The sequence below is a fragment of the Trachinotus anak genome, unplaced genomic scaffold (assembly GCF_046630095.1).
Source record: "Trachinotus anak isolate AG129_WGS33_773 ecotype Australia unplaced genomic scaffold, CSIRO_AGI_Tana_v1 ptg000004l, whole genome shotgun sequence".
NCBI classification, from domain to species: domain Eukaryota; kingdom Metazoa; phylum Chordata; class Actinopteri; order Carangiformes; family Carangidae; genus Trachinotus; species Trachinotus anak.
Window position 1 is genome coordinate 214012 of NW_027273855.1, and position 27203 is coordinate 241214.

At 43.1% G+C, this 27203-nt stretch overlaps 3 protein-coding genes and 1 long non-coding RNA gene across 8 annotated transcripts in view; 3 read left to right on the plus strand and 1 right to left on the minus strand.

Moving 5' to 3' along the window:
• Positions 1-11085, plus strand: part of dnase1l1 (deoxyribonuclease I-like 1) — a 68168-nt gene extending 57083 nt beyond the window's left edge. The window contains exon 10 of the transcript XR_011690709.1: positions 11018-11085. The gene's annotated coding sequence lies outside the window, so the exon portion shown is untranslated. The remainder of the gene's footprint in view (positions 1-11017) is intronic.
• Positions 1-27203, plus strand: part of LOC139619968 (tumor necrosis factor receptor superfamily member 14-like) — a 43801-nt gene that overhangs the window by 14247 nt on the left and 2351 nt on the right. For 2 of the 4 annotated variants that reach the window (XM_071475049.1, XM_071475050.1), the window contains exons 2-5: positions 24705-24924; positions 25763-25850; positions 25959-26084; positions 26714-26869. In XM_071475049.1, coding sequence (XP_071331150.1) covers positions 24763-24924; positions 25763-25850; positions 25959-26084; positions 26714-26869 — 532 coding nt within the window. In that variant the 5' untranslated portion in view covers positions 24705-24762. Of the gene's footprint in view, positions 1-22806; positions 22872-22984; positions 23213-23849; positions 23973-24704; positions 24925-25762; positions 25851-25958; positions 26085-26713; positions 26870-27203 lie in introns of those variants that run through there. The other 2 variants (XM_071475051.1, XM_071475052.1) reach the window with 2 other exon arrangements.
• Positions 6232-8416, plus strand: LOC139619963 (uncharacterized). Of its 2 annotated transcripts, none has more exons than XR_011690706.1 (2): positions 6232-7407; positions 7595-8416. It is a non-coding gene; the product is annotated as an uncharacterized lncRNA (long non-coding RNA). The 2 variants fall into 2 exon arrangements; XR_011690705.1 differs by having other exon boundaries at positions 7868-8416.
• LOC139619975 (trace amine-associated receptor 13c-like) lies at positions 17724-21211 on the minus strand. The gene is made up of 2 exons (XM_071475064.1): positions 19739-21211; positions 17724-19506 (listed from the first exon to the last, which is right to left on the minus strand). Exons 1-2 carry the CDS (start codon positions 19912-19914, stop codon positions 18696-18698), a joined length of 987 nt encoding a protein of 328 aa, XP_071331165.1. The 5' UTR covers positions 19915-21211; the 3' UTR covers positions 17724-18695.

Genomic DNA, 27203 nt, shown 5'->3' on the forward strand with positions numbered 1-27203 from the left:
TCCCGCTCACCTGGTTCTTGGGTCTAAGCTAGGTCAGTAGCTCCTGCTCACCTGGTTCTAAGCTAGGTCAGTCGCTCCCGCTCACCTGGTTCCTGGGTCTAAGCTAGGTCAGTAGCTCCTGCTCACCTGGTTCTAAGCTAGGTCAGTCGCTCCTGCTCACCTGGTTCTAAGCTAGGTCAGTTACTCCTGCTCACCTGGTTCCTGGGTCTAAGCTAGGTCAGTCTCTCCTGCTCACCTGGTTCTAAGCTAGGTCAGTCGCTCCTGCTCACCTGGTTCTAAGCTAGGTCAGTCGCTCCCGCTCACCTGGTTCCTGGGTCTAAGCTAGGTCAGTCTCTCCTGCTCACCTGGTTCCTGGGTCTAAGCTAGGTCAGTCTCTCCTGCTCACCTGGTTCTAAGCTAGGTCAGTAGCTCCCGCTCACCTGGTTCCTGGGTCTAAGCTAGGTCAGTCGCTCCTGCTCACCTGGCCAATGTCAAACTCACCGAGGTGTCACAGAAATAATGACAACAGAAATTATAATAATTGTTTCATGTTTAAAGGCTTTCCCAACATCATAAGAGCTCAGACTTGTAGTGAATATTTTATTTTGTTTTATTGCATTTTGTGTTAAGTTGTTCAGTTGCTTCAACAAGTTAATTAACGTCTCATATCTAATTATTTCTCTTACTCATTTGTGGGAATGTGCCCTTCTGCTCTGTAGCTCACTATCTTTTATTCTTTGCTTCAGTTTGAGTCGATGATCAGATGCAGATTATCTCTTGCTGATGAAATGAACCTTGAGGAACGTCCTATATTTTATATTTACCTTTATTCAGGTGAACCCCATTGAGACAGAAATCTCATTTTCAGGAGAGACCTGAATGAACATAAAAATATAATTAAAGAAAAAGAATTTACAACACAATTTAAGTGACAAACTAAACTTCACACAATTGTAATAAAAATAACACACAAGAGAAATTAAGAAATATAAAACACAAAGATTAAAGTAGCCATTTATCAGATGAGGGAAAAAAGCCTCATCAGTTAAAACAATTTGATTCTGTTCTGGGACGGTTTAGATCTTTTTTCTAAAGTGTAGATAACTTATGAGAATATCCATTTTTAAGTGCTCAGGAGCTTATTCCATGTGTCTGGAGCATTAAATCCAGATGTGGTCTTTCCAAATTCAAAATTAACTTTCAGGTACATGGAGTGTTGGCCAATCATGTGACCGAGTTTGGTGAGAGATGAAATGTGAGACGATCTTTTCCCAATCAGGGCTTTATCAGTAAATAGGTACCATGTATGTCACGTCTCTCAGATGTGACAACTGAACTTTGCTCCAAACACTGACAAAGACACAATGGTGTCACTAAAAGTAAAATAATGTTCTTGAAGACCGTTGATGCTGAACCTCGTTTATATCCTTATTCCTCCTTCTATCAACTCTGCCTCAGTTTCACTGTGAATCACTGAATATAATATTTAACCGTGTGAACCCGTCATTCGTCACTGGATTGTATATTATTGTGTTGACTGGCCTGCCCTGTTTGTGGACTTCAGCCACACCACCTCTCTACAGTATAAACACTGTGGGTCTGATTCTTTTTATGCTGCCTCATCTCTTGTCTGAACTATGTGGTTATGTCATCTTTGATAAACAACATAAATATGTTGTTCTTTAGCTCCAGAGACTCCAAAAGTAGAGATTGTTTTATTTTCCCTCAGTCTGGAAAATAATATTTGTGTGTAGTTTCTTCCTCTTTTGACTTACAGTGGGTACGGAAAGTATTCAGACCCCTTTAAATTTTTCACTCTTTGTTTCATTGCAGCCATTTGCTAAAATCAAAAAAGTTCATTTTATTTCTCATTAATGTACACTCAGCACCCCATCTTGACAGAAAAAAGAAATGTAGAAATTTTTGCAAATTTATTAAAAAAGAAAAACTGAAATATCACATGGTCATAGGTATTCAGACCCTTTGCTCAGTATTGAGTAGAAGCACCCTTTTGAGCTAGTACAGCCATGAGTCTTCTTGTGAATGATGCAACAAGTTTTTCACACCTGGATTTGAGGATCCTCTGCCATTCTTCCTTGCAGATCCTCTCAAGTTCCGTCAGGTTGGATGGTGAATGTTGGTGGACAGCCATTTTCAGGTCTCTCCAGAGATGCTCAATTGGGTTTAGGTCAGGGCTCTGGCTGGGCCCGTCAAGAATGGTCACAGAGTTGTTCCGAAGCCACTCCTTTGTTATTTTAGCTGTGTGCTTAGGGTCATTGTCTTGTTGGAAGGTGAACCTTCGGCCCAGTCTGAGGTCCTGAGCACTCTGGAAGAGGTTTTCTTCCAGGATATCTCTGTACTTGGCCGCATTCATCTTTCCTTCAATTGCAACCAGTCGTCCTGTCCCTGCAGCTGAAAAACACCCCCATAGCATGATGCTGCCACCACCATGTTTCACTGTTGGGATTGTATTGGGCAGGTGATGAGCAGTGCCTGGTTTTCTCCACACATACTGCTTAGAATTAATGCCAAAAAGTTCAATCTTCGTCTCATCAGACCAGAGAATCCTATTTCTCATAGTCTGGGAGTCCTTCATGTGTTTTTTGGCAAACTCTATGCAGGCTTTCATATGTCTTGCACTGAGGAGAGGCTTCCGTTAGGCCACTCTGCCATAAAGCCCTGACTGGTGGAGGGCTGCAGTGATAGTTGACTTTGTGGAACTTTCTCCCATCTGCCCACTGCATCTCTGGAGCTCAGCCACAGTGATCTTTGGGTTCTTCTTTACCTCTCTCACCAAGGCTCCTCTCCCACGATTGCTCAGTTTGGCTGGATGGCCAGGTCTAGGAAGAGTTCTGGTCGTCCCAAACTTCTTCCATTTAAGGATTATGGAGGCCACTGTGCTCTTAGGAACCTTGAGTGCTGCAGAAATTCTTTTGTAACCTTGGCCAGATCTGTGCCTTGCCACAATTCTGTCTCTGAGCTCCTTGGGCAGTTCCTTCGACCTCATGATTCTCATTTGCTCTGACATGCACTGTGAGCTGTAAGGTCTTATAGACAGGTGTGTGCCTTTCCTAATCAAGTCCAATCAGTTTAATTAAACACAGCTGGACTCCAATGAAGGAGTAGAACCATCTCAAGGAGGATCAGAAGAAATGGACAGCATGTGAGTTAAATATGAGTGTCACAGCAAAGGGTCTGAATACCTATGACCATGTGATATTTCAGTTTTTCTTTTTTAATAAATTTGCAAAAATTTCTACATTTCTGTTTTTTTCTGTCAAGATGGGGTGCTGAGTGTACATTAATGAGAAATAAAATGAACTTTTTTGATTTTAGCAAATGGCTGCAATGAAACAAAGAGTGAAAAATTTAAAGGGGTCTGAATACTTTCCATACCCACTGTATGTCATTTTCTTTCTCTTTCTCGCTACCCAGCAAAACATGTCACAATTACAACTAGTTCAGTTTTAGTTGAGTTGTACATCATAAAACCTTGAGATCTGTGAGGGCTTCATTGTTCCCTCCACAGGTAACAGTACAGGTGACTGATCTTTATACACGGCCTCAAGGCTCAGACAGACCTTCTTCTAATGTTGATTGTGTTTGTCTGGTGTCCTGACCACTGGATGTTCCCGCCAAGACTCTTCATGTTTGTGCTTGTGTTATAGTAACTCTCTGAGAATCACAGTGTTGGTGTAATTTCAGCCTTTTATTCGTGGGAGTCAAGTTTTTATTGATATTGGTATAATTTGTATTTATCCCATTGAAACCACAGATGGATAAAATAACCAGAAAAAGCAAACTGTCAGTCCAGGATTTGAACACACATTCATAATAATTTGTACACACAAAGGTGTCATAGCCATGATGTTAGTTAGTGTTATCAGTCAGCTGCAACTAACTATTGTTTATCATGACTTATGAAATGTTTTAAATAACTACATCAGGTATTTTACCATAAAAAAAAAAAAAAAGGTGAAAAATGGCCGTTACACCTTTGCAGAGCGACACCAACAGTCCAGAACCCAAAGACATTTTATTTCTCTCATATATGATAAAAAGAAGTTGTGAATCTTCAATCTGCTTTTTTGCCTAAAAAAGGACTAGAATGATTATTAGACTACTAAATATTTGTATTCAGCAGGTAGTGTGATGGTACCTGTCGTCATTACGAGCTTTAAAGCAAAATTCAAGGAAACTAGAAAGAAGGTGGCGTTCTACTAACTTCGAAGAATCTCTAAAGGCTTGGAAAGACAGCCTATTGGCGTATAAAAAAAGCCTCCATAAAGCCAGAACATCCTATTATTCATCATTGATAGAAGAAAACAAGAACAATCCCAGGTTTCTGTTCAGCACTGTAGCCAGGCTGACAGACAGCTACAGCTCTGTTGATCCATCTATTCCTTTAGCCCTCAGTTGTAATGACTTTATGAGCTTCTTTACAAATAAAATTGTCTCTGTTAGAGAAAAAATTCACCATCTCCTCCCCACAGCTGACTCAGATGTACTGTCCAGTTCAGCAGCCTCACAGTCGACTGTAACTGGCTTATATTTTGACTGTTTCTCTCCTGTACATCTCTCTGAGCTCGCTTCAACAGTTTCTTCATCTAAACCATCGACTTGTCTTCTAGACCCTGTTCCAACAAGGTTGTTCAAAGAAGTTTTTCCTTTAATCGACAATTCTATATTAAGTCTGATTAACTTATCTTTATCAACTGGTTATGTACCGCAGTCTTTTAAAGTTGCAGTAATTATACCTCGACTTAAAAAGCCTACTCTTGATCCTGATGTTTTAGCCAATTATAGACCTATATCCAACCTCCCCTTTATTTCCAAAATCCTTGAGAAGGTCGTTGCAAACCAGTTATGTGATTATTTGCACAGAAATGGTTTGTTTGAAGATTTTCAGTCAGGTTTTAGAGTCCATCATAGCACAGAAACTGCTCTGGTTAAGGTTACCAATGATCTCCTCATAGCTTCAGACAATGGACTTGTCTCTATACTTGTCCTGCTAGATCTTAGTGCTGCATTTGACACCATCGATCATAAGATTCTATTACAGAGACTAGAACATATGATCGGCATTAAAGGAACCGCACTAAGCTGGTTTAAGTCATATCTGTCAGATAGACTCCAGTTTGTTCATGTTAATAATGACTCCTCTATCATAACTAAAGTCAGTCATGGAGTTCCACAAGGTTCGGTGCTAGGACCAATACTCTTCAGTCTATATATGCTTCCTCTGGGAAACATTATTAGGAGGCACCAGATAAATTTCCATTGTTACGCAGATGACACCCAGCTGTACTTATCCATGAAGCCAGGTGAGACTAATCAGGTAGCCAAGCTTCAGGTGTGTCTTAAGGACATAAAAACCTGGATGACCAGTAATTTCTTACTCTTAAACTCAGACAAAACTGAAGTTATTGTAATTGGCCCAAAACACCTCAGAGATACACTATGTGATAATACTCTGGATGACATCACCTTGGCCTCCAGTGCTACAGTCAGAAACCTTGGTGTCATTTTTGACCAGGACTTGTCCTTTACTTCACATATAAAGCAAGTCTCTAGGACAGCCTTCTTCCACCTGCGCAATATTGCAAAAATCAGACCCATTCTGTGTCTAAAGGAAGCTGAAAAACTAGTTCATGCATTTGTTACCTCAAGACTGGACTACTGTAACTCTTTATTGTCAGGATGTCCCAAAAATTCAGTAAAAAGCCTCCAATTGATCCAAAATGCGGCAGCACGAGTACTGACAGGAACTAGGAAACGAGATCACATCTCTCCTGTGTTGCTTCTCTGCATTGGCTCCCTGTAAAATCCAGGATAGAATTTAAAATCCTCCTCCTCACCTACAAAGCCATTAATGGTCAGGCACCATCGTACCTTGGAGAGCTTATACTTCCCTATTTTCCCAGTAGGACACTTCTCTCTAAATGCAGGTCAACTTGTGGTTCCCAGAGTTAGTAAGAGTAGAATGGGGGCAGAGCCTTCAGCTATCAGGCTCCTCTCCTGTGGAACTAGCTCCCAGTGTGGGTTCGGGAGGCAGACCCCCTCTCTACCTTTAAGATCAGGCTTCAAACTGTCCTGTTTAGTAAAGCTTATAGTTAGGGCTGGCTCAGGTATGTCCTGACCCATCCCTTAGTTATGCTGCTATAGAGCTGTTGGGCGCTCTCTCTCTATTTCTGTCTCTCTCCCTCTCTCTCTCTCTCCCTCTCTCTCCCTCTCTCTGTCCTCATTCTGCAGGTCTCTCTGCCTCGGGTGCAGCAGGATCCAGATCCACCACTACTCATCTTTACTATTAACCACTGTTATCTGTCATTATTATTGATAACACCATTACCTACACAGCTGTTCCTGGTCTCTCTCTCTCTCTTTTCTCCTCTCTCCTCCCCCCACCCCCTCTTTTTTATCTTCTCCTAAACCCAACCGGTCGAGGCAGACCCCCCCACCCTGAGCCCGGTTCTGTTGGAGGTTTCTTCCTGTTAAAGGGAGTTTTTCCTCCCCCCTGTCGCCAAGCGCTGCTCTTTGTGGGAACTGTTGGGTTTTTCTCTGTAACAAAGTAAGGTCTTGACCTGATCCTGTAAAGAGCCTTGAGATAATGTATATTATGATTTGGCGCTATACAAATAAAATTGAATTGAATTGAATTACTACGACCACTAGATGTCACTGAACAGCGGAGGTGGAGAAACATTTCAACTGTTCATTGTCCAAAGAGAAACACGTCGTCCAGCCTGAACAACCAGTCAGACTTTAGCCTCTGTGGTGACAGGAAGACTGGACCTGATTCATCAGAGTTATGATGATAAACTGAGGAAGGGCTGGTCTGAATAACTGGGGAATTCTGTTGAGTTCCTGCTTTCACTTTTACTTGTGTCCTTCCTGAGACCTCGTTCAGTTCTGTTCTGTGTCCCGGCTCATTAACTGAAGCCTGCAGGACCAGGACTCTGTGGGTCAGACCACCTGCAGCAGGACTTTCTCTGAAGATGGTTCTTTATGACCCTGAGACCAGTGACCCCCCCTCCGATGGTTCCTGTGTGGTCGAAGAAAAACTTTAGTACAGTTCTGTTTATGGACCAATCTCCACATACAGAGAAATTTCATCTTCACATTGACAGAAAAGTTTTTTTTAAACTGACATATTTTTGTAACTTAACCTGGTTTGAAACCTGAAGTTCAACTCAGGTAAAATTAGTTCAAGTTTACCACCAGGAAAAGGACAAAACCAGACAGGCAGGTAGAGCGAGGCAGGCTGATCCAACAAGACGAGGGAGTAAAGAAGATACAGAGAATCAGGCAGAGAAAGAAAGAGGATGGGCCGTATTTATTCCACTGGGCTGATGGGGAAATGGAAACAGATGTGTCGGTGGGTGAGTAACGTCAGTGAGTCAGAAGATGGGAGGAAGGAAAGGAGACAAGGTAAATGTGCGACTGTGTGTCTGATGTTGTGTCAACACACTGTTCACCAATGATGAAGCTTTTTATTTACAGGTGTCTTTTTATCAGAAGGACACAAACCTTCATTTCATCTCTGCAGTGGACTGTAAAAATATCATCAACTGAGTTTTGAATTTAAAACTTTGAATATACTTGTTTTATTAATCAGGTTTTGCACAGACTTGCCCTCCACCTTTGAATGGAGTCATTAAACAGAGCTGACAGTGGCATTGGCCTCGTAGGTGAACCACATTTGGACAAACTGTCAGTGAGGGGAAGTAAATACTGGAGGGGCTCACCACTGGCAGTGAGGAAGTGTCCTACGTGTTCCACCTTCAGGACATGAATCAAACACTGGCTTTCACATCCAGTTCCACTGCCTAAGGTCATGTGTTTGCTTCTTGTTCATCTTTACATCTGCTTGTATTTACTCTCTTTGCAGATTGCTCCACTTCCTGTTCTCCTGTGTTTTCCGCCTGTTTGATCACCTGCCCCGTCCTAATGTGCTGCACCTGTGTCTCGTCTACCCCAGTGTGTGTATTCAGTTCCCCCTGTTTGCCCGTGTCCTTTGCCAGTTTGTCTCTGTTCCTCAGTGTCAAGAGTTCAGCCTTCGTTCTAGTGTTCTTTCCCTCCTGTGTTTGCACTGTTTCCTGTGAATGTAATTCTGGACCGTACTAAAGGTTTTATTCTTTGGGTCACGGTTTGTGAGTCGTGCATCTGAGTCCAGTCCTTGAGCCCAGTCTGACACTGGCTTCAGTCAAACCAAATCTGTGTCACTTTTAACTCAATATGCAGCAAAATGTATTTGTGTACTTTATATTTGTGTTTGTGTGTTGTGACCTGTAATGATTCCTGCTACCTGCTCAGGAACCACAGAGGTAAATTAGCATTGGTGCTATAATGTTTACATCATGTGTTTGTACTGATGTTCATTAACATGCATCGTCCCTGTCAATCAAACACATCAATAAAAACAACATGTTCCCAGTCAGACATGTTTATTGTCTCTTTCTGACAGGAACAATGTTCAGTGTCATGTTCTTAAAAAACAAAAGCTTCGTTTTCCATCGAACAGACGTCCGCTCTCATCGAAGGGTGAGGCTCAACTGACCTGAGGGAGATTTTTTGCTCTGACATCTCTCAGCGCTGTGATCGAAGTCCAGGCCAGATTTCTTCATGTACGGGTCATAGTCTGAAATATCTGGGCAGGTATATCTCCAGCCTCTGGGGTATGTCGTGGTCTGATGACGCTGCTCCTCTGGTATCTAGACAACACGACACAGTCTTAAAGGCACATTTCACATTTTCAACTGTTACACTTTGTATTAACAGAAATTCTTCATCTGGGAAGTTTTCTAGCAAACGTACATTTCTCTATTTCATACACTCAGCTGACGAGTCAAGGTGACGTCAGTTCTCTTGTGGCACAACAATCTCTAACTGGAATCTCATCAGTGAGTTTAAAGTCTGTTTTCTTCACTACCACAGTTTAATGTGTTGGAACATGTGGGAGCTGCAGATTAATCACCTCCACACGGACAAACAGTCATCCAGTCAGCAGCTGCTCACAGATTCACAGTCGCACATTAGCAACACTTCTGATTCGCTGTGGTGTGGCAAGTATTGTGAAGCACATCCACCCATTTAACATTTACTCAACTGTCTCAATTGTTGAGGTGATGAAACTGTGTCGTGCAAATTCACACTTTGCAAGAGCTTCTTCACAGTTCAGTTCACACACATCAAAGGATTTAGTTCATTTCTTCTACCATCCGTCCTCAGCCCCCAGTCACTGCCACATCACAAACTAAGTGAATTATTGTAAACGACTCCAGAGTCACAGACAGAGGTCACTTCAAAAACCAACTGAAAGCCAATGAGAGTGTGTGTTGGAAAGTGCTGCAGAGAGGGACATGTGGTATAAACCTGACCACAGATAAGCAGAAGAAAATGGGTGGATGGGTAAATTGTCTGATGGGATCTTGAAGCCCTCATGTAAAATAAAAAAAACAGTAGTCTGAGGTTTAATGGAGGATATTATGAAATGACCAGTACATAACAGAAGTACAAGAACAAAGAAGTGAAATCAGGGACAGGGAAGTATTGCTTCAACAAACAGCAAGTTTTAGTTCTCAGCTGACAAAGAAAGTTGAGACACAGCAGCTTGTGATGCTGCTGGAACATTCAGTTTTTCTTTCAAACCTCTGTAGAAAGTTTGTAAAGTTTTGTGAACATATTCAGTGATGACAGACTTGAACTTTTAGTCTTAATACGAGCCTGTAAATATGGAGCACCTCAGCAGTTTGGCCGGAGTGAGAAGCCCTTTGTGTTTTCTCTTGTTTGTGGTTTAAGAACTCAGGATCTTATTCTGTCAGGTGAAGAAAAATCTGCTTATCTTGGTAAATCTCACTAAGAGTTCAGTTCCACAGCTCACCTGTTAGAGCACGTATCATTAAGACTCAGTCCTAACTGCAGGGGCCTGGGGTTCAAATCCAACCCATGGCCATTTGCTGCAAGTCACCCCCCCTCACTGTACCTATAAATAAAGGCCTAAAAAAGCCAGAAAAAATAATAATGATTAAAAAAAAGAAGAGTTCAGTTCCATTACTGTGTCTGACAGGATCTGACTGCTGGCTAACTGTTAGCTTAGTGTAGCTGTGTGTCGATTTCAAACGGCTGGAAACTGAATCCTACAGACTGATCCCTCAAGTGTCTTTTTGTCCCGTTCAGAAACTATTGTTGATTCTTTTTTCCGATAGAAAAAAACATTTTTCTTCAGATGCGTCGGTTGTGTTTATGAATCATAAAGGAAAGATCTTTGATATGGTTCTTTATGTAGATGTTATAAAAAGTGCAGTCATAGTGATAATGTAGGCTATCAATCATGTTTATGAATCATAAGATAAATAACCATCTTAACCTTCAGCCCCACATCTAAATCAATGGATGGAATATTAATATGATCAATTTTCCGATCATTGCCTTGTTACCTATATTGGTTATTGAACAATATAGGCTAACATAGACTATATGATAGGCTATAGTTGGTGCATCACAATCAACAGGCAATTTTTGCCTTTATTCTTAATCCCGCAGTGAGAGAGAGGATGACATGCATCAAGGGCCTCTGGTCGGACTCGAACCTGTGACGCTATGGTTACAGTGTGAGCTCTACCAGGTGAGCTGCCAGACTGAAAAACCAAAACAATTCTGTTTTTTTGTCATTTTTCCTTGTTGAAGTGAAAAATGAAGAAGGGTAGTCAGGTGACAAGGAAGTAAAGGTAAATATTTCAAAATAAAAGCCAAGAGGACAGAATGGCCATTGTATAAAAGTGTAACATTACGCAATAATTATACTTTGTTCTTTGGTTTAAGGGAGAAAACAAACTCCCTGAATTTATTTCAGCAGCATTTACAGGCTCAAATTCTCATCTACATCACAGGTGTAGTTTAAATGACAGTGAAACAGGAAGTGACTTTATAATCATGTGACTTTGGTCCAGACAGCACCAGTTTAAACCAGGTCTAACCTTTGGGCTGCAGCTAAGCTGACGACAGAGCAACTGTGAAATGAGGAAGGAAACAAATGGAGGAATTCAAGTGAACAGAACTGATGCACTGAAGTAAGTAATGGAGCTCATGAAATACTAATGTGAGGGAATTACGCTACATTAGATCGATTAGATGAACAAACTTTATTGTGTTGACAGGAAACTCCACAGGTCTCTCATGTTTCCAGCCTCACTGTGGCAGAGGTGACAGGTGACAGGATAAGGAGGGAGACACCTGAACAGATTCTCACTGTGGTTGTTTGAGGCTGATCTCACTGTGGAAGTGGATTATTGTGAACATGCTTTGAATCATAAGATCTGTGTGTGTGTGCTCTTCACTTTCATCTCCCACAAGTTCAGACTGGAGTCAGCTGACGAGCCTGCAGGTGTCACATGTCTTGGTGCAACACACGACCCCATCCACACTGCTACACACTGACCCGCTGCCGGAGTGAAGGATCAGAGTCCACACAAACTGATGGGTCAGGAGGGACATGGCCCCACCCACCAGGCATCTGAAAAGAGGCGGAGCAAACAGTGACAGGAGGGGGCGGGGTCATTCAACAAAGATGGATCAAAGTGTTCCCAATATTTCCTGAGCTCTGAGACCGTGGTGATGAGATGTTTGCACACACAGCAGGTTTCTGTTTGGGTTGGACGGAGTCTGTCCTCCGTGCTTTGTTGTCCCGTCTCTTTGTGTCTGTTCCTCTGTGTTTGTGTGTCTTTCCCGGAGTGGCCACATCGTCCTGCTGATCAACCTGCACGGCTGCTTCCCATCTCGTAATCAGTTCCACCCACCAACCCTCTGGCCGACTTCAATCCTCTCTGAGTTCCGTTGAAACCTCTCGTCTCCTTGTTCTTCAGGTCCGTTTGGTTCCTGTATTCCACGGGAACTCCAGTCACCACCTCCTGGCTCCGATACCATCCTCCACCCCGGCCTCCTTCAGCCACCCCGCTTCCCTCGGTGGAGCGAACTCTTCCCTCTCCAACTGGTTTTTGGTCCAACTGTTATTGTCTGCGGTTGAAATAAGTTCTGACACCAAACCACCGTCGTCTTGAGTCTTTGTTCTGCAGTTTGGGGTCTGAAGGAAATGATCCGGTTACAGTTTCCGCTTGAGTTTGTTGAAGTGGGTCATGGTGGATGCTGAGGTTTGCTTTGGTTCTTTGACCTGTTGTAGAAATCAGCCTCTTTTCCTTTTCTTGACTCTCTGCAGGATTTTTACATCCAGACATGAGTGGAATGAGTCTGTTCTTGTGTCTGTCTGAGTAATGTTTCCGCCCTGATGTTTAACAGCTGACCAGCTCTTCTTCTTTTTATAAAATGCTGATCTTTTTTTTTCTTAAATCAAACCTTTGATTGTGGCCCAAGAGCTCAATTTACCTTCGTCTGTCCACAGCACTTTCTCCAAAATGACTCTGGTTCATCCTGCAGCTTTGGGAAGTTCCTCAGGAAGAGTAATAGGTTTTTAACTTATTACTCCTTTAAAAGTATTAATGTCACTTTACTTATTACTTCATATCAAAAGTAATTAGTTATATTACTATATAACTTTGGCTTTACAAAAACATTGTACATTTATGAATTTGTGAATTTCCCAATAGGGATGAATAAAGTATTTATTAATTTATGTATTATCTTATTATCTCAGGCTGATACTGAAGCTTCCTGTTTTTGTTATTTCAGCCCAAGAAAAAATGATTCTATCTCACTGCAGCTTCTCAAACCTCAGATGAGTCAAACCTCCCACAGAGATGTGGAGCATTGGTTCAGAGTCTCAGCCTCAGATCACCTCGGCCTCAAGTAACCCATGACTTGTTTTTCTGCTGAGTATCTGTCCTCTGTCTCTGTCTCTGTCTCTAATGTATGAAGTCTGTCTCCTCGTGTCTGACTGACGCAGTGGACACGGAGGCTGCTCCTCGCTGAAGCTCCTCACCAGCTCTCTCCTCCCTCGTCTCTGAGCCGTCAGAGGTGGAACCTCAGACATCGAGCAGCTATAGAAAAGCATCTTTGCATCAACATCAGAACAACGTCATCATAAGAGCGACGTAGGACAAAAACTAACCGTGTCCTGGTAACGCAGCGATCACAGGATTAGTGATATAATTACTGTTTTAGAAACTGTAATCTCTTCCACTACTTGTTACTGGGGAAAGTAGGAATACTGCAGTAACTGTTTAGTGAGGGACAGGTTCCTGCCCAACCCTGTTCTCCAGATGAGTGTTTGCAGACTTCAGATGTTGAGCTCTGGGATACGGTGGCAGGTTTCCTTCCCAATGATCCTGTTTTTCCTGCAGCTGCTGTCATGTGGAGTCTCGGCTTCATCTGTCAGTCCTGCAGAGCTGCAGGTTCATCTGAACGTTTTCATCAGACCTTCTGTCGATCTGCCCCTTTAGTGTTTGGACTTTTTACGTTTTTTGTTGTTGTTTTCTTTTCCCGCCATTGTGATTCTTAGCTACAGGTGAGATTGAAATCCTGTCTGTCAGGAACTGTCGACCAGAATGAAACAGCTGTTTATCTGAATGACCTGTGGGTCACTGGTTTCATCATGTGTTGATGTGAGGAGGCTGCAGCAGGTTTGTTGTTGTCGCACCTTTGATTGGAGAGATTCATCAGGGACTGAGCTGTCATCATCATCATCATCATCATAATCATCACCATCACCACCACCATCATCACCTCCTGACACTGATGTAGGTGTGAATGTCAAAGCCCAAGAGGCACACAGGAGGGGTGTGTGTGTGTGTGTGTGTGTGTGTGTGTGTATGTGTGTGTGTGTGTGTGTGTGTGTGTGTGTGTGTGTTAAGATTCTGTGTAATGTGCAGCTAAAACACTGATGTGTGAGTCAGTTTTCATTGAAAAAGCAGAGACAGGACTTGAAAACACGACTGTGCTGCTGCTTTACAAAGATTTAAAGTTTCTCTAATGCAGGTCAGTGATGAGTTAAAAACTACAGCAAACTGTTTGAACTGAGGGCAACAAGTTTCTTATTTAGTCTGATCTACTCTGATAAATTACATGATAACACAATAAAGGAGAAGACAGGTATTTTCCTGATTGTCATTGACTTCTGTGTAAAGACCCACAGCATCACATTAGTCTGTCTCATCACATCTGGTTTTCCACTGGTTCCCAATAAACATATAAATGAGTAATTTGCCAAAAAAGCTGCTTCACTATAGTTTTCAGCAAAGTTAATTCAAACAGGAGAACATGATGGGAGCTGTAATCTGGACCAAGATCACTATGACAAAACCCCTGCACAGCCCGGTCCTGCTCCTGAGGGGTTTTGACACAGCTGTGTAGAAACATTCATCAGGGTCAGAGAAACATGAACCTCCAGGAAGGCTGACACACCTTGTGTCAGAGGCCTCACCTGTCTCCACAGCCCTGAGCTGGACAGGTGTCTGAGGCTACAGTCTCCCGCTGATTGAGCTGCACAGCTGCTTCCCTTCTCATGATCAACTCCACCCACCAGCTGCAGTCTAAATCCTCCGACACTTCACTCCACCCTTCCCCAGATCGCTATATCTGCAAAGTGATGTCCATGTTTTGGCCGATTTCAGGTCCTACAATTCTCTGTTGAGTTCTTCAGGCTGCAGCTGAAGGAGGTGGTTCAGTTGAAGCAACTCTTCCTGCTCCACTATCACAAACTCTCTCTCTTACACCAAACCACCACAGTCTCGTGTCTGTTCTGCAGCGAAACTGCTCCTGAAAATAGTGTTGGAGGGAACTTGTTTTGTCATTAAAATGTTTCTGCAGAGAAAACACTACAAAAAGCAGCAAAGACGTTTGACTGTGTGATTACATGAAACATGAAAACATTTTCAGTGTTTAGGTTTCAGAGGTTGCTGTTGTTCCCTGGAACAGAAGGAGAAGCGGAGAGGGAGGAGAATGCTGCCTGGAAAAATCTCCCGGTGGCTTTACTGGAAGAGAATGGACAGAACACCACAACTCCTCCAACCTTAACAACCAACAACGCCCGATACGATACAGTCGTGGCCAGAAGTTTTGAGACTGACAGAAATTTAGTGTTTCACAAAGTTTGCTGCTTCAGTGTTGTTAGATCTTTTTGTCAGATGTTTCTATGGTTCACTAAAGTTCAATAATAAACATTTTATAAGTTCCAAAGGCTTTTATTGAGAAATACATCAAGTTTATGTAAAGAGTCAATATTTACAGTGTCGACCTTTTTTCCAAGACTTCTGCAGCTGGCCCTGGCGTACTGGACGTCAGCTTCTGGGCCACATCCTGACTGATGGTGTCTCCTTCTTGCTTTATCAGTGCTTGGAGTTTTTCTGGGTTTTTGTTTGTCCACCAGCTTTTTGAGGATTGACCACAGGTTCTCAATGGGATTAGGTTCTGGGGAGTTTCCTGGCCATGGACCCAAAATGTCAATGTTTTGATCCCTGAGCCACTTAGTTATGACTTTTGCCTTGTGACATGTTGCTCCATCGTCCTGGAAAAATCATTGTTCGTCACCAAATTGCTCCTGGATCGTTGGGCAAAGTTGCTCTTGGAGGATGTTTTGATGCCATTCTTTATTCATGGCAGTGTTTTTAGGCAAAATTGTGAGTGAGCCCACTCCCTTGGATGAGAAGCAACCCCACACATGAATGGTCTCAGGATGCTTCACTGTTGGCATGACACAGGACTCATGGTAGCGTTCATCCTTCCTTCTCCGGACAATCCTTTTTCCAGATGTCCCCAACAGTCTGAAGGGGGCTTCATCGGAGAAAATAACTTACCCCAGTGCTCTGCAGTCCAATCCTGGTGCTTCCTGCAGAATGTCAGTCTGTCCTTAATGTTTTTCTCAGAGAGAAGTGTTTTCTTTGCTGCCCTTCTTGACACCAGGCCAGCATCTCTGCCACTCACACCTGCCTGCTGCCATTCCTGAGCAAGCTCTGCACTGTCGGCGACCCGATCCTGTCGTTGAATCCTCTTTAGGAGACGGTCCTGGCACTTGCTGGACTTTCTTGACAGCAATTGAACCTCTCTCCTTGAAGTTCTTGATGATTCGATAAATGGTTGATTCAGGTGCAGTCTTACTAGCAACAGTATCCTTGCCTGTGAAGCACTTTTGATGCAAAGCGATGACGACGGCACGTGTTTCCTCAGAGGTAACCATGGTTGACAAAAGAAGAATGATTTCAAGCACCACTCCCTTTTAAAGCAACCATTCTGCTCTAATTAACTCAGCTGCCCTGTCCTCGTTAACACTTTCCCCTGAGCTAACGATAAGATCAATGAAATGATGCTAGCAGGTCATTTTGTGTCAGGGCTAAATGGTGGCAGGCGAACTGGTCCTTGGTTGTCATGGTTACAATAATAAACATGCAGACTGTATCGAGGGCGGCGTACCTACCTTCATCGCCATGGTTACTATAATAACAGTCATGTCTTGGTTAGGTTTAGGAAAAGATGGTGATTTGGGTTAAAATAAGATCTTCCTCAACATTAGACGGTCTCTGTTGTCATGGTTACAATAACCTCTGGGATGTGGTAGAGCAGGAGACCTGCAGCATGAATGTGATGCAGTCATGTCAACATGGAGTCTGAGGGAAGTTTCTACATCTGGAGGATCCATGACATGAAGAGCGGAGGAACTACCCAGTGTCACTGTTGTGTTCCTAATAAAGTGATCACTGAGGGTAAAACTCCTTGATGATTGTGTGATAACATCCACAAACCTCCCTCCTGCTGATGTTCATGTTCCCTCCAGCTGCAGTTTCCTCACAATGACTCTGCTTCATCCGCTTTAATTAGGATTTATCTGTTAACTTCCTTATTTACAGCTCACAGCTGCTTCCTGTCCTGTCACATGACCTCCTGTGTTTGTCATGTGTAGGTTCTTTCACTTCTAATGAATTCTCACTTTGTTTTGTGCACTTATCTGATGTTGTATCAACAAAGAGAAAACATGTAAAGTTAGAAGTTTTCTTGTTTAGGATCCACAAGCAGAACACAAGTAGTCGACTAAGAGCAGACTAAGAGCAGTCGAGGACAGGTGGGGAATAAGTCCATGGAGACAGGTGCAGGGACAGGCCAGGTGATCGGGGGACTCCAGGTGGACTCCAGGGGGAAACAGGCTGGCAGGTGGCAGTGGGATTTGAGGGTCGTAGCGGGTCTGAATGTGTAGATCCTCCAGAACACCAAGGAGCTGGGCGGGCAGGGGGACAGGCGAGGCAGGGAAGCAGAAGAACCAAACCTGGGGCATAAAGAGATTCAGTCAACAACACTGAGTTTAAAAACAGGGACAAGAGTCAAAATAACTGGCTGGACGTGACACTGAGGTGGGTAAGTGTGGAATCTGGTGAACAGTGGAGGTCTGAGCCTTAAAGAGTCTTAAATAGTGCAGAGGAAGATGAGGAAGAGTGGAGCCAGGTGCAGAGGCAGGAACAGGAAACCAGGAGGCCACGTCCAGCGACACACACATACACACACACACACACAGGAGCACATGAGGGAAACAAGGGCCCAAGGGGGGGCTAATCCTAACAAAACATGTTTTCATTCTGTCTGAAATATCATAAATAATTACATCTAATTATTTATACTGAACAAATGCAACAGTTTTGTTTTTTTGTTGAAATAAAAGATTTTTTTTATAAACACAAAATCCCCCCCCCACGACCCTGTTTGGATAAGTGGTACAGAAGATCGATGGATGGATGGAAAATTCACAAATGTGTTTAAATCTGTGTTAGTGAGTGAGGTCATCTGTCCACCTGACAGGTGTGTCATATTAATATGCTGATTACACAGCATGATTACTGCACAGGTGTGACTTGGACCAATCACATTCCTCATCACATCTGCATCTAAAGTCATGTGAAACCCACAGTTCAGTGTCTAAAAAATGGCTTTTTTCAAAATAAAACCGCACATTTAAAAGTGGTGTTTTATTGTGACGTGTGCAGCCATCATGCTGTGTCATCAGCTTCATCACACACCTGTCAGGTGGACGATGACCATAGCAAAGGAGAAACGCTCATAAACGCAGGTTTAAACACTTTTCTGAGGAAGATTTGAGAGAAAGACGTCTTTGGTGGGAGCAAAAATAAAAGTGTTGTATTTATATTTTATTCAGTGTTTATGTTATAATTTTATGAAGTGTTATATAATAATATAATATCTGTACAATTTTATTTGTCATCTTAGACAATGACATATGGAACATTAATGTTAAGACCTTTTCATTTTGTGAGTTTCATTTATACATGTGGTTTGACTCGTGTGTAAAACCATCATAATGTGATCATGTGAGGACGAGGACCAGCTGACTGATCATCTTCTCTGCTGCTAATGATCAATAAAAGAGCTGCAGAAGAATATGACACAAACACAGTAACATCAGGCTAAATTAGACTTTATTGACACTGGAATATTGGAAAACACATTTTAAAATAAACACAATTAAAACAAGTGTTTCCTTTCACTGTGGAGCTGAGAAACCCACAGACTGTTCTGTGTGCATTTAAAACCCCTCAGTGTCAGACACAGAGAAAAGATCTGCAAAGATTAAAGGACGTGGAGCTGAATTTCTACTGTACATTCAATGTTAGAATAATATCCTACACACAGTTTGTTTACAGCAGTAATAGAAAGAAGATAATATTTCTTTAATTTGTTCAGACTGAGACCTCTTCACTTCAGTGACTCAGCAACGTCACATAAAAACATGTATTTCACATGTTTCTCGTGTCAGTCACACGGTTTCTCTACAGTACGTTGGCCTCACAGGAGCCAGGCCGCAGTATCTCCAGTGTAACTATGAGTTTGACAGATTTTCTAAACCAGGGGTAGAGAAGGGCATAGATCACAGGGTTTAGACAGGAGTTAAAGAGCAAGAGGAAAATCATAAAGGCCTCAGTTGAAGAGCCGACGGTGAGGTTGTAGCCGGAGAGAGAGACGCAGTAATATGGACAGTAACACATGAGAAACACAGCGACAACGACACCGAGAGTCCTGGCTGCTTTCACCTCTGATCTCTTAGCAGTTACAGTCTCTGAACGCTGCAGCGTGACGGCTGCTATGTGGGAGCGCATGGCTCGAGCCTGAGACACAGCCACCACAAACACTCTGGCGTACAGAACCACGATGGCAGTGATGGGCAGGATGAAGCCTAACACGAGGTCGGCAGCTCCCGACACGTGGATCACACATTCTCCACGGCAGGAGCTGTACCTGCCTGGTTGTTTCAGGTTCTCATATAAAAGCAAGAAGCTGCAGAAAACAGAGTAAACCCAACACAGGAGGACGCACACTTTGACTCTGTTTTGAGTGATTTTGGTGGGGTAGTGCAGAGGGTCACAGATGGCCACGTAGCGGTCCACAGATATGAGCACCATGCTTACTATTGAGGCAGAGATCGTGATGAAGGGTAGGAAGTAATAGACCGTACACAGCAGGTCGCCCAGAGGCCAGCAGGGTTCTGTTAAGAGGATTTGAAACGGCATCACGAGGAGACCCACAAGGAAGTCAGATACAGCCAGAGAGAGGAGGAGGAGGTTGGTGGGGGTGTGGAGCTGCCTGGAGTGAGAGAATATCACTGTAAATACTACGAACACCAGCAGCATCATCACAACAAAAGAAGCTGTTCTATAAACACAGTAAAGGCTGCAGCTGAAACTACTCTGGATCTCAACAGTAAATGTGGATGTTGTCGTGCTGCTTCAGAACAAAAGTCTCATCAAACCATCAGGACACAAAGCTCAGAGGCACAAACAGCAAAGTGTTATCAGTGCTACATGTTTGTCTCTGCCTGAAGTGGGAGATGGAGACGATGAGCAGCAGGTTGAGAGCCGCAGTGAGCACAGAGATGGAGGTCAGCAGGGTGTAGATGAGCACCGCCTCAGCCTGAGGGCGGGGCAGCTTCTCACAGGAGGCGTTGAGGAGATCTGGAAAACAGAGTTCAGCTCCCTCAAGGGTCTCCATCATCAGAGGGGGGGGGGGGGGCTGCACGGCCACAGCCTCTCTGAGCAGAGATCTCTGTCATACACCTTTTTATCCTCCTCCTCCCTCCCCTCCTGCCCCTCAGTCTCTCTCTGGGGCGCTCATCTTCCTCCCCCTTCACTGTTTGCATCATACTCTTCATCTTCGTCTTCACTGTGTGAAAGCCCCTCCTCTCTGGAGTCACAGGTTGCTTCTGTGTGTTGTTGCTGACGCACGGACCCTGGTGACCGAAGCATCAGTTGTGAACTTGGGAAAGAGAAGATGTAAAAAACCCAAGTCATCAACACTGTTTATAAAGCTTTATACTGAAAGCACATTCTGAAGAGACTCTGAGCGTCTGATGCTCTTCAGTTACACTCCCAGTGTTTCTGTAGAAACAACGGATCAAGTGACAAAGTCAAATATATCATGTGAAAGTCACTCCTGGTGGATTATTATCCAACGTTTCACTTCTGTCAAACTTTGAACCAAGTTAATTTAGCTGCCAGTGCAGCAGGTGATCTCACTAACCCCAGTCCCATGTAGCTAGTGAATACTGACTGAGAGATAATAGGGGTGTTGTAGTACAGTGGGACGGGGCCTGAGCTCGTCTGGCGCCACCTGTGATAATGATATAAAATAACTTGGCGGTGCCTCCAATAAGTTCTAAGAAGTACACACAAATTTTGGTACTTCCCCTTTAAAATAAAAGTTTGCTTTAACCTGTTTTATATTTATCCAAAAAGTATCACCTTCGTAATTACAACACAGTTCAAACAAGAAGAATGGTTTATTACAAGGTGATTGGATTTGCAAATTAGTTAACTTGTTCACTGTTGACCTTTAAGTATGCACTGACAACAGTATTCAAAACTCTCATATAAAGCTCTGGCAGGGTTGATCCACAGATGACCCCTGATGAACCTGAATAGAAATGTAAAATAAATGGAAATGACCAGGGAAACTCAAGTGTCCCCAGCCCACACTCACACCTCTTTCACACCGGGCTATAAATGGAAATAAAAAGGTTGCAGGCCCGGTCCACTGGCTTTAACCAGCACAAAGAAAAGGCCGTGCAAAGGGTTAAGTGTACTCCCAGATCCACAGTCAGAGATGAAGATGGGGAAAAGGGCAAATGGCAAGGTGCAGTTTCGGCGGCAAGGGGACGGAGCGTGCAGCAACACATGGCGGCAAACCAGCTCAAGTACAGCAGCCACAGCCCCTCCCGCGGTCCCGGGCTCTCCCGGTCCGCACTCTCTCCCTCTTACGGCAAATGTCCGGTCCTGAATCACACAATCCCTCTTAGTAAATAAGCTACAGGCTAATTCATGGCGGAATGTCTTACACAAATTAGCAATTGCTAACGGCAATGCAGAATAAACAGTGTGAAAGCCAATGAGGAGGCTAAGCTAAAGGCTAGCAGCGATTAGCGATTCAGCTCGTTTTTTAAATAAACAACAGCACCGAGCACATCAAACACGTGAGTTTACCTCTGGCAGCTTCTCAGAGTTCACACACACCAGCCCCAGGACGACTCTCCGTCAGTCTGGGAGTTAGGAGTGTTTTCCCGGTACTCTACGGCCTACAGCCATCCTGCTCCACCCGATAAAGCTACCGCTGCTGTCGCACGTCGGTGACGCTAAGCGCCTCCTACCTGGACGAGGTGAGGCCATGGATGTATTATAAGACCTTATAATACAGTTCTTATAATACATCCATGGGTGAGGCCAGGACCGGCCAAGGCCACAGACAGAGGAGAGAATAAAGAGATGCTGCACTACCCCACAAACAAACGTGGTCTCCTGTCTTTTGTGCAGACAACCAAATATGAATGGATTTTAAAACTAACAGCACCCTGTTATCTCTGACTGTTAACTGTATATGACTGTTGTTTTTTAACATGTTATAATCAAACATTTTTTTAAACATATTTACACTTCATGAACTATTATTTATTACCAACACAAACATTTTAATATCTGTATATGAATGAATGAAAATAATAGCCACAGGGCTACAACTTGATAAAAACTCTTAAAACAGGTTCAAAGGACTTAAATTAGATTTGTTCTGTTCTGGTTTGTAGACATTAGATCTTCAAACATCTTTCCCAACCAGGGTTTGGACCAACAGTCTTCCAGTCTGAGGGTTTGGATCCCAGACTGACTCCCTGATGCTGAGGTCAGGACTCTGTGGGGGTCAGACCATCTGTTGAACTCCTTGTTCTTCTTGTCTCTAGTTCTTTATGATCTGTGTCTTTATTGTTGTCAAAAAACCTTCAGTCACTAATAACAGTCGTTAATTTGGTGCCGACAGAACAAACATCCACACGTGAAACTCTCCTCAACACTGAAAAATATAATGTTGGATATAATTTTACTTTTGTTGACTCTACTGTGAATTATCACCTCAATTTATTTATTTACATGAACTTGATCTCAGTCATTCTTCACTCCATCAGTTCCAGGTTATTTCAGTATTAAATGTCTGATACTGTAGAAGTATCAGCACATACAGTAGTAACTTTAACTTCTTATTATCATGTTATTCTACTGGTCCATGTGTCACTCAGACTTGTTCTTTGTCCACACAATCTCCATCTGAGTGAGGAGCTGCTTCATGACTGAGGTTAACATGGTAGTGACACAAGGAGGAAGAGGAGGAGGAGGAGGAGGAAGAGGAGGAGGAGCAGGAAGAGGAAGAGGAGGAGGAGGAGGAGGAGGAAGAGGAGGAGGAGCAGGAAGAGGAAGAGGAAGAGGAGGAGGAGGAGGAAGAGGAGGAGGAGCAGGAAGAGGAAGAGGAGGAGGAGGAGGAGGAAGAGGAGGAGGAGCAGGAAGAGGAGGAGGAGGAGGAGGAGGAGGAGTCTGACGCCATCACAGGTTACAAATAGAGGATTGAGTCATGGTGAGAACCCTTTGACCAACCTGCAGCAGAACCTGACTCTCTCCTGTCTGAGTGTGAATGTGAGCTCCTCTGTTCTTTAGGCCTTGTAGTATATATCATATGTGATAACCTGGGTGTATGTGAGTTTAATGTTCAGTGGTAAAGTAACACATGGTTTATGTTTTCTGTCCAGATGAAAACCAGCATGGATTGGTGTCGTCCTCCATCAGACCAGCTGCCACCTGTAGCTTCATATGAGACTAAAACACTGGAATAAACCACAGCTGGTCTGGACTGAACCTCTGCTGCTGTCTGCACCAGTGAAGCTCAGGTGTCCGAGGTTACGTGGAGTAGCCTCACTCTGTACTTTCGATCTCACTAAGTGAAAGAGAAGTTAGTCGGAGACTATGAAGCAGCGACGGTGAGTCGTCGTCATTTCTATCAGTTATTTGTCAAACGACAGGACTGTGTTAAAACTAAATGATTAAGATCCGTTTATATCAAGTCGCCCTGGTAATTCACTGGTAACAGGCCAGTTTATGAGATTTTAATAGCTGCCCTGGCGGAGTCGGTTCGAGTGCGTCTCTCTCACTATGACTGTAATAAAGGCAAAAGCCTTGAAATAACTTATTAAGATGCTCTGCCCTGAGTGATCCAGCTTTAATCACAGCTCAGTCTTTGTCTTTCGTGTATCAATACAATATTAATATCAGTTTGGCAGATTGACACTGTAATGTCTGGCTGAGGACTGATGGGTTTCAGAATAAAGGTTGTGAACATTGATCATGTCGGAGAATATATTATTATAATATAATATTATTATTATGATTATTATTATTAAATGGTGCTGCTATTATCGCTTCTTTTATCATTGAGAACACCGGTACACATATGGGTATTACTATTATTATTTTGACTATAACAATCAAGAATCAGCAGCACAGCTGCTCCTGGTCTCTCTTCTACAACCAACAGGAGACTATTGATGTGTGAAATAATTTTTGTGAGAGCACGGTTACAGGAGAAAAGAATGATTTTATATTTTTATTGTATGTTTTAACGCTGGTGCAATTTGTAGACGGTCCCTGCGCATGCGTCACACCGTCTACATTCGTGGAGAGACGCTTCCGCTCGGACCGTCCCTGCGAACCCAGCGAGCTCGTTGTTCTGTCTCCTCTACGGTAGGAAAACGGCTCTTTGTGTCGTAACAAGACTCGGTTCTGAGTTACTGAACCGGGAAGTTCGGGTCTTTGAACCTGGTTCCTTCTTTACCGAGCGGGTTATATAAGCGAACCGTATGCTCCCTGTTTTACGGCTGTAGGAACTGATGTTGTTCAGGTGTTGACAGACATGAGGCCACTGTTCATGTTCACGCTTATAAACTCGCTCTCACATCTGGACCAAAGCCGTTCACAGTCTGAGTTCTTCTGTATTTTCAGCATCCATCAGTTTAGAACAAGAACTGTTCTAGTTCAAAGTCCGCATCAAGAACAGCTCAGGTAACCGGAAGTGTTCTCGCCCTTTGGTTTTAACTACAGACTGATTCAGGACGTGACCTGTGTGGAGCTGGGACACCTGAGGCTCCCAGAATGCATTTCTCACCAGCTGTGTCTGTGGACTTCTTATACATATAAACATATCACCACATTTCAGTAGAAATTAATATATATAAACAGAAATGAACAGTGTGGTTTATGTTAAACTTTGTTAGGTTTTAATAGATATTTCCTGTGGGATAAATGGGTAAATGAAGAGGTGGGAACAGTCTCTGGTCTGGTCCCCTCTTTACTGAGCTGAGACACCTGAGTCAAATAAAGTGAAAGAAAAGAAAACAAAGGCTCAAACTGGTTCAAACCAGTTCAGCAGCAGAATAGAAACTGATACTAAACCAACAGACTTTATCTGTGAACCAGGTCCCTCTTAACCTCTCGTCCACAGTAACCAGGTCCCTGCTGGTCGGTGCAGTTTTACATGATTTACTTTCTGTCTCCAGGTGTTTTCTTCCTGTTTTGGACGTTAAAACTCACCTCAGCCCAGATCTCAGTGAGACGATGTCTCCAGCTCGTGAAAACTTCCAACCTGCCACTGAAGATGACTTCTAGAAGAAAACCTGCGACAGCTCTGTTTTTGATGGTAAAGCTGTTTTATTGCAGATGAAACTCATACAACAGCTGCATCACAGCTTCATATTCTCAAACTACTCACTGAGGAGTTGTTTCTTCAACATGTCAGAATATAGATCAGTGATCCAGCAGAACTCCAGCAGTCTGCACTTTAAATCCCATCCCCAGCAGTTTCCAGTCAAAGAAGAAATGAATATTAACATGTGTATGTGAAACAGTGGAAACCTCCACCTGAACAGACACAGCCCACCCAGCAGGCTGCTGGAAACACTTGGAAACTCTGCATTGTGTGGCTCAGTTGATGCACATAACTCCCCTCTGACACAGATGTGACTCAACAGGTCATGTGACTGCATATTATTCATCACATGTAGAGTTAGATGATGGGAGCTCCCAGTTTTACAGTAGAAGTGATGGACTTTCATTTGGGCTGTTGTGAATGACAGACAATAATACAATAGAATGATTCAAATAGATGCAGTAGAACCACATATCCTCCTCTTTAGCCCCATAACTTCACTGAGTATCAGGTTCTCAGGTCACAGATTATCTGGGTAACGTGGCAGAGTCTTCCCTGGAGGTCCAGGCTCTAAACAGGTCAGAAGGATCAAAGTCCAATAACAGAAAACGTTCAACTGGTTTCTGGTTTTAATGGAAACACAAAGAAAAGGAGTTGTTACCAAAACCTGTGTCTCCTCCTCTCACCTTCCCTCCTCCTCCAGTCCTCATTTCCACCTCATGGTGACTGTCAGTCGTCTTCAGTCTCTGCTCGAGTCATTCAGTCCAGTTCTGGACCATGTCAACGTTTCAACCAGGCTTCACTAAGAACTTTGTCTCATTCTTCACAGACACTTCTGATCAGAGTCCTCAGAGGAAACACATGTCGTCCAGAAGATTATTTTACAGAAGATAGATGCTGTCCCAGGTGTCCAGCTGGTAAGATCCAACTGAACAGTGAAGAGACTTTTCACTGTGGTGGTTACATGTAAAGTCTTTGTAGAAACAACCTGCATGAAATTAAATTGTTGGTTTTCTTTTCAACAGGAGGTCGAGTTAAAGCAGATTGCACAGAGTTCAGGAGTACTTCCTGTCTGCCCTGCTTAGATGGAACCTACATGAATAATCCAACTGGACTTAAAGCTTGTTTTCCCTGCACAAACTGTGATGCAGGTAAATTTCTGTTAATGTTTGTAGCTTTAATTCATCTTGAGTTTACTGCACATCACTGATTTTACACTGATGAAAACCAGCTGCAGAAACAACAGTATACTAACAGTGTAATGCAGTGTAAAGGCTTCTTACTGAAATGTGACCAATGAAACATATCAAACACAGGGAATTAGAAATAAACATCTGTTATCTTCTGCCTCTGAGGTCTCAAGACAAACCACATGATGACATTTTTAACAGTCAGTTTATCTCACAGTCACATCTGTAGTTCATCAGTATTTTTATTGAAGCAGCAGTAAACAGGTTTTTATCAGTGGGACTTTCAGTGATGATAGAAGTGACCTCTCCCTGCAGAAGCACTGTACCCTCCATCTCTCCTTTTTCCTGCCACAATAAAAATCACATTTCCACTGGGTGGTTTATTCTCCACCCTATCAAATCCATAGTAATGCAGATGTTTTCCCATGAGTTCATACAGAAACTGTTGTGTCACATTTCCAACAGATAAAAGCTGAGGTTCATCTTTAGTTTTCATGACATGTAGTCAGAAATAAATGACTCGTTGTTCTCTGGTAACAACAGAAGAGAAGTTTTGTTTCTCTGTGTGTAACCTCTCTGTGTGTTGACAGGTTCTGGTCTGAAGACAAAGATTTCATGTACACCAATATTAAATACAGTTTGTGAACCACTGGAAGGATTCTACTGTATAGATACTAAAGAGAACGACTGTCTGGCTGCAGAGAAACACTCAACATGTGGACCAGGACAATACATCAGTAACAAAGGTTGGTTTTCTTCTTCTGACTTAAAGATCACACTGTAGGGACAGTTTTATAAACGTCTCAGAGCAGGTCAGTTGATCCATCACCTGACTGCACTGAGTAAAACCACTGAAGACTGAAACCAGCTGATAACAGACTGACTCCTCATAAATCACTGTCCTCATTTTTCCATCGTTACCATGGTAACCCAGACAATATGATGTTGAACTGTCCAAAGGACCAAAGTTTCAAAGTGTGAAAATGCAGTTTGTGTAACTTGTTGATGTTCTAGTTGTTTTCTGACAGGAGCTCATTAACATAAATATCTGACGCTTTAATATTTGCATAAAGCTCTGAA

Bases quoted from the DNA above. Each gene is read 5' to 3' on its own strand.
- LOC139619975 (XM_071475064.1), bottom strand. From the start codon at position 19,914: ATGATGGAGACCCTTGAGGGAGCTGAACTCTGTTTTCCAGATCTCCTC. The intron at 19,507-19,738 runs GCAGAGACAAAC...CTCTCACTCCAG, and splicing joins GTCTCCATCTCCCACTTCAG to GCAGCTCCACACCCCCACCA.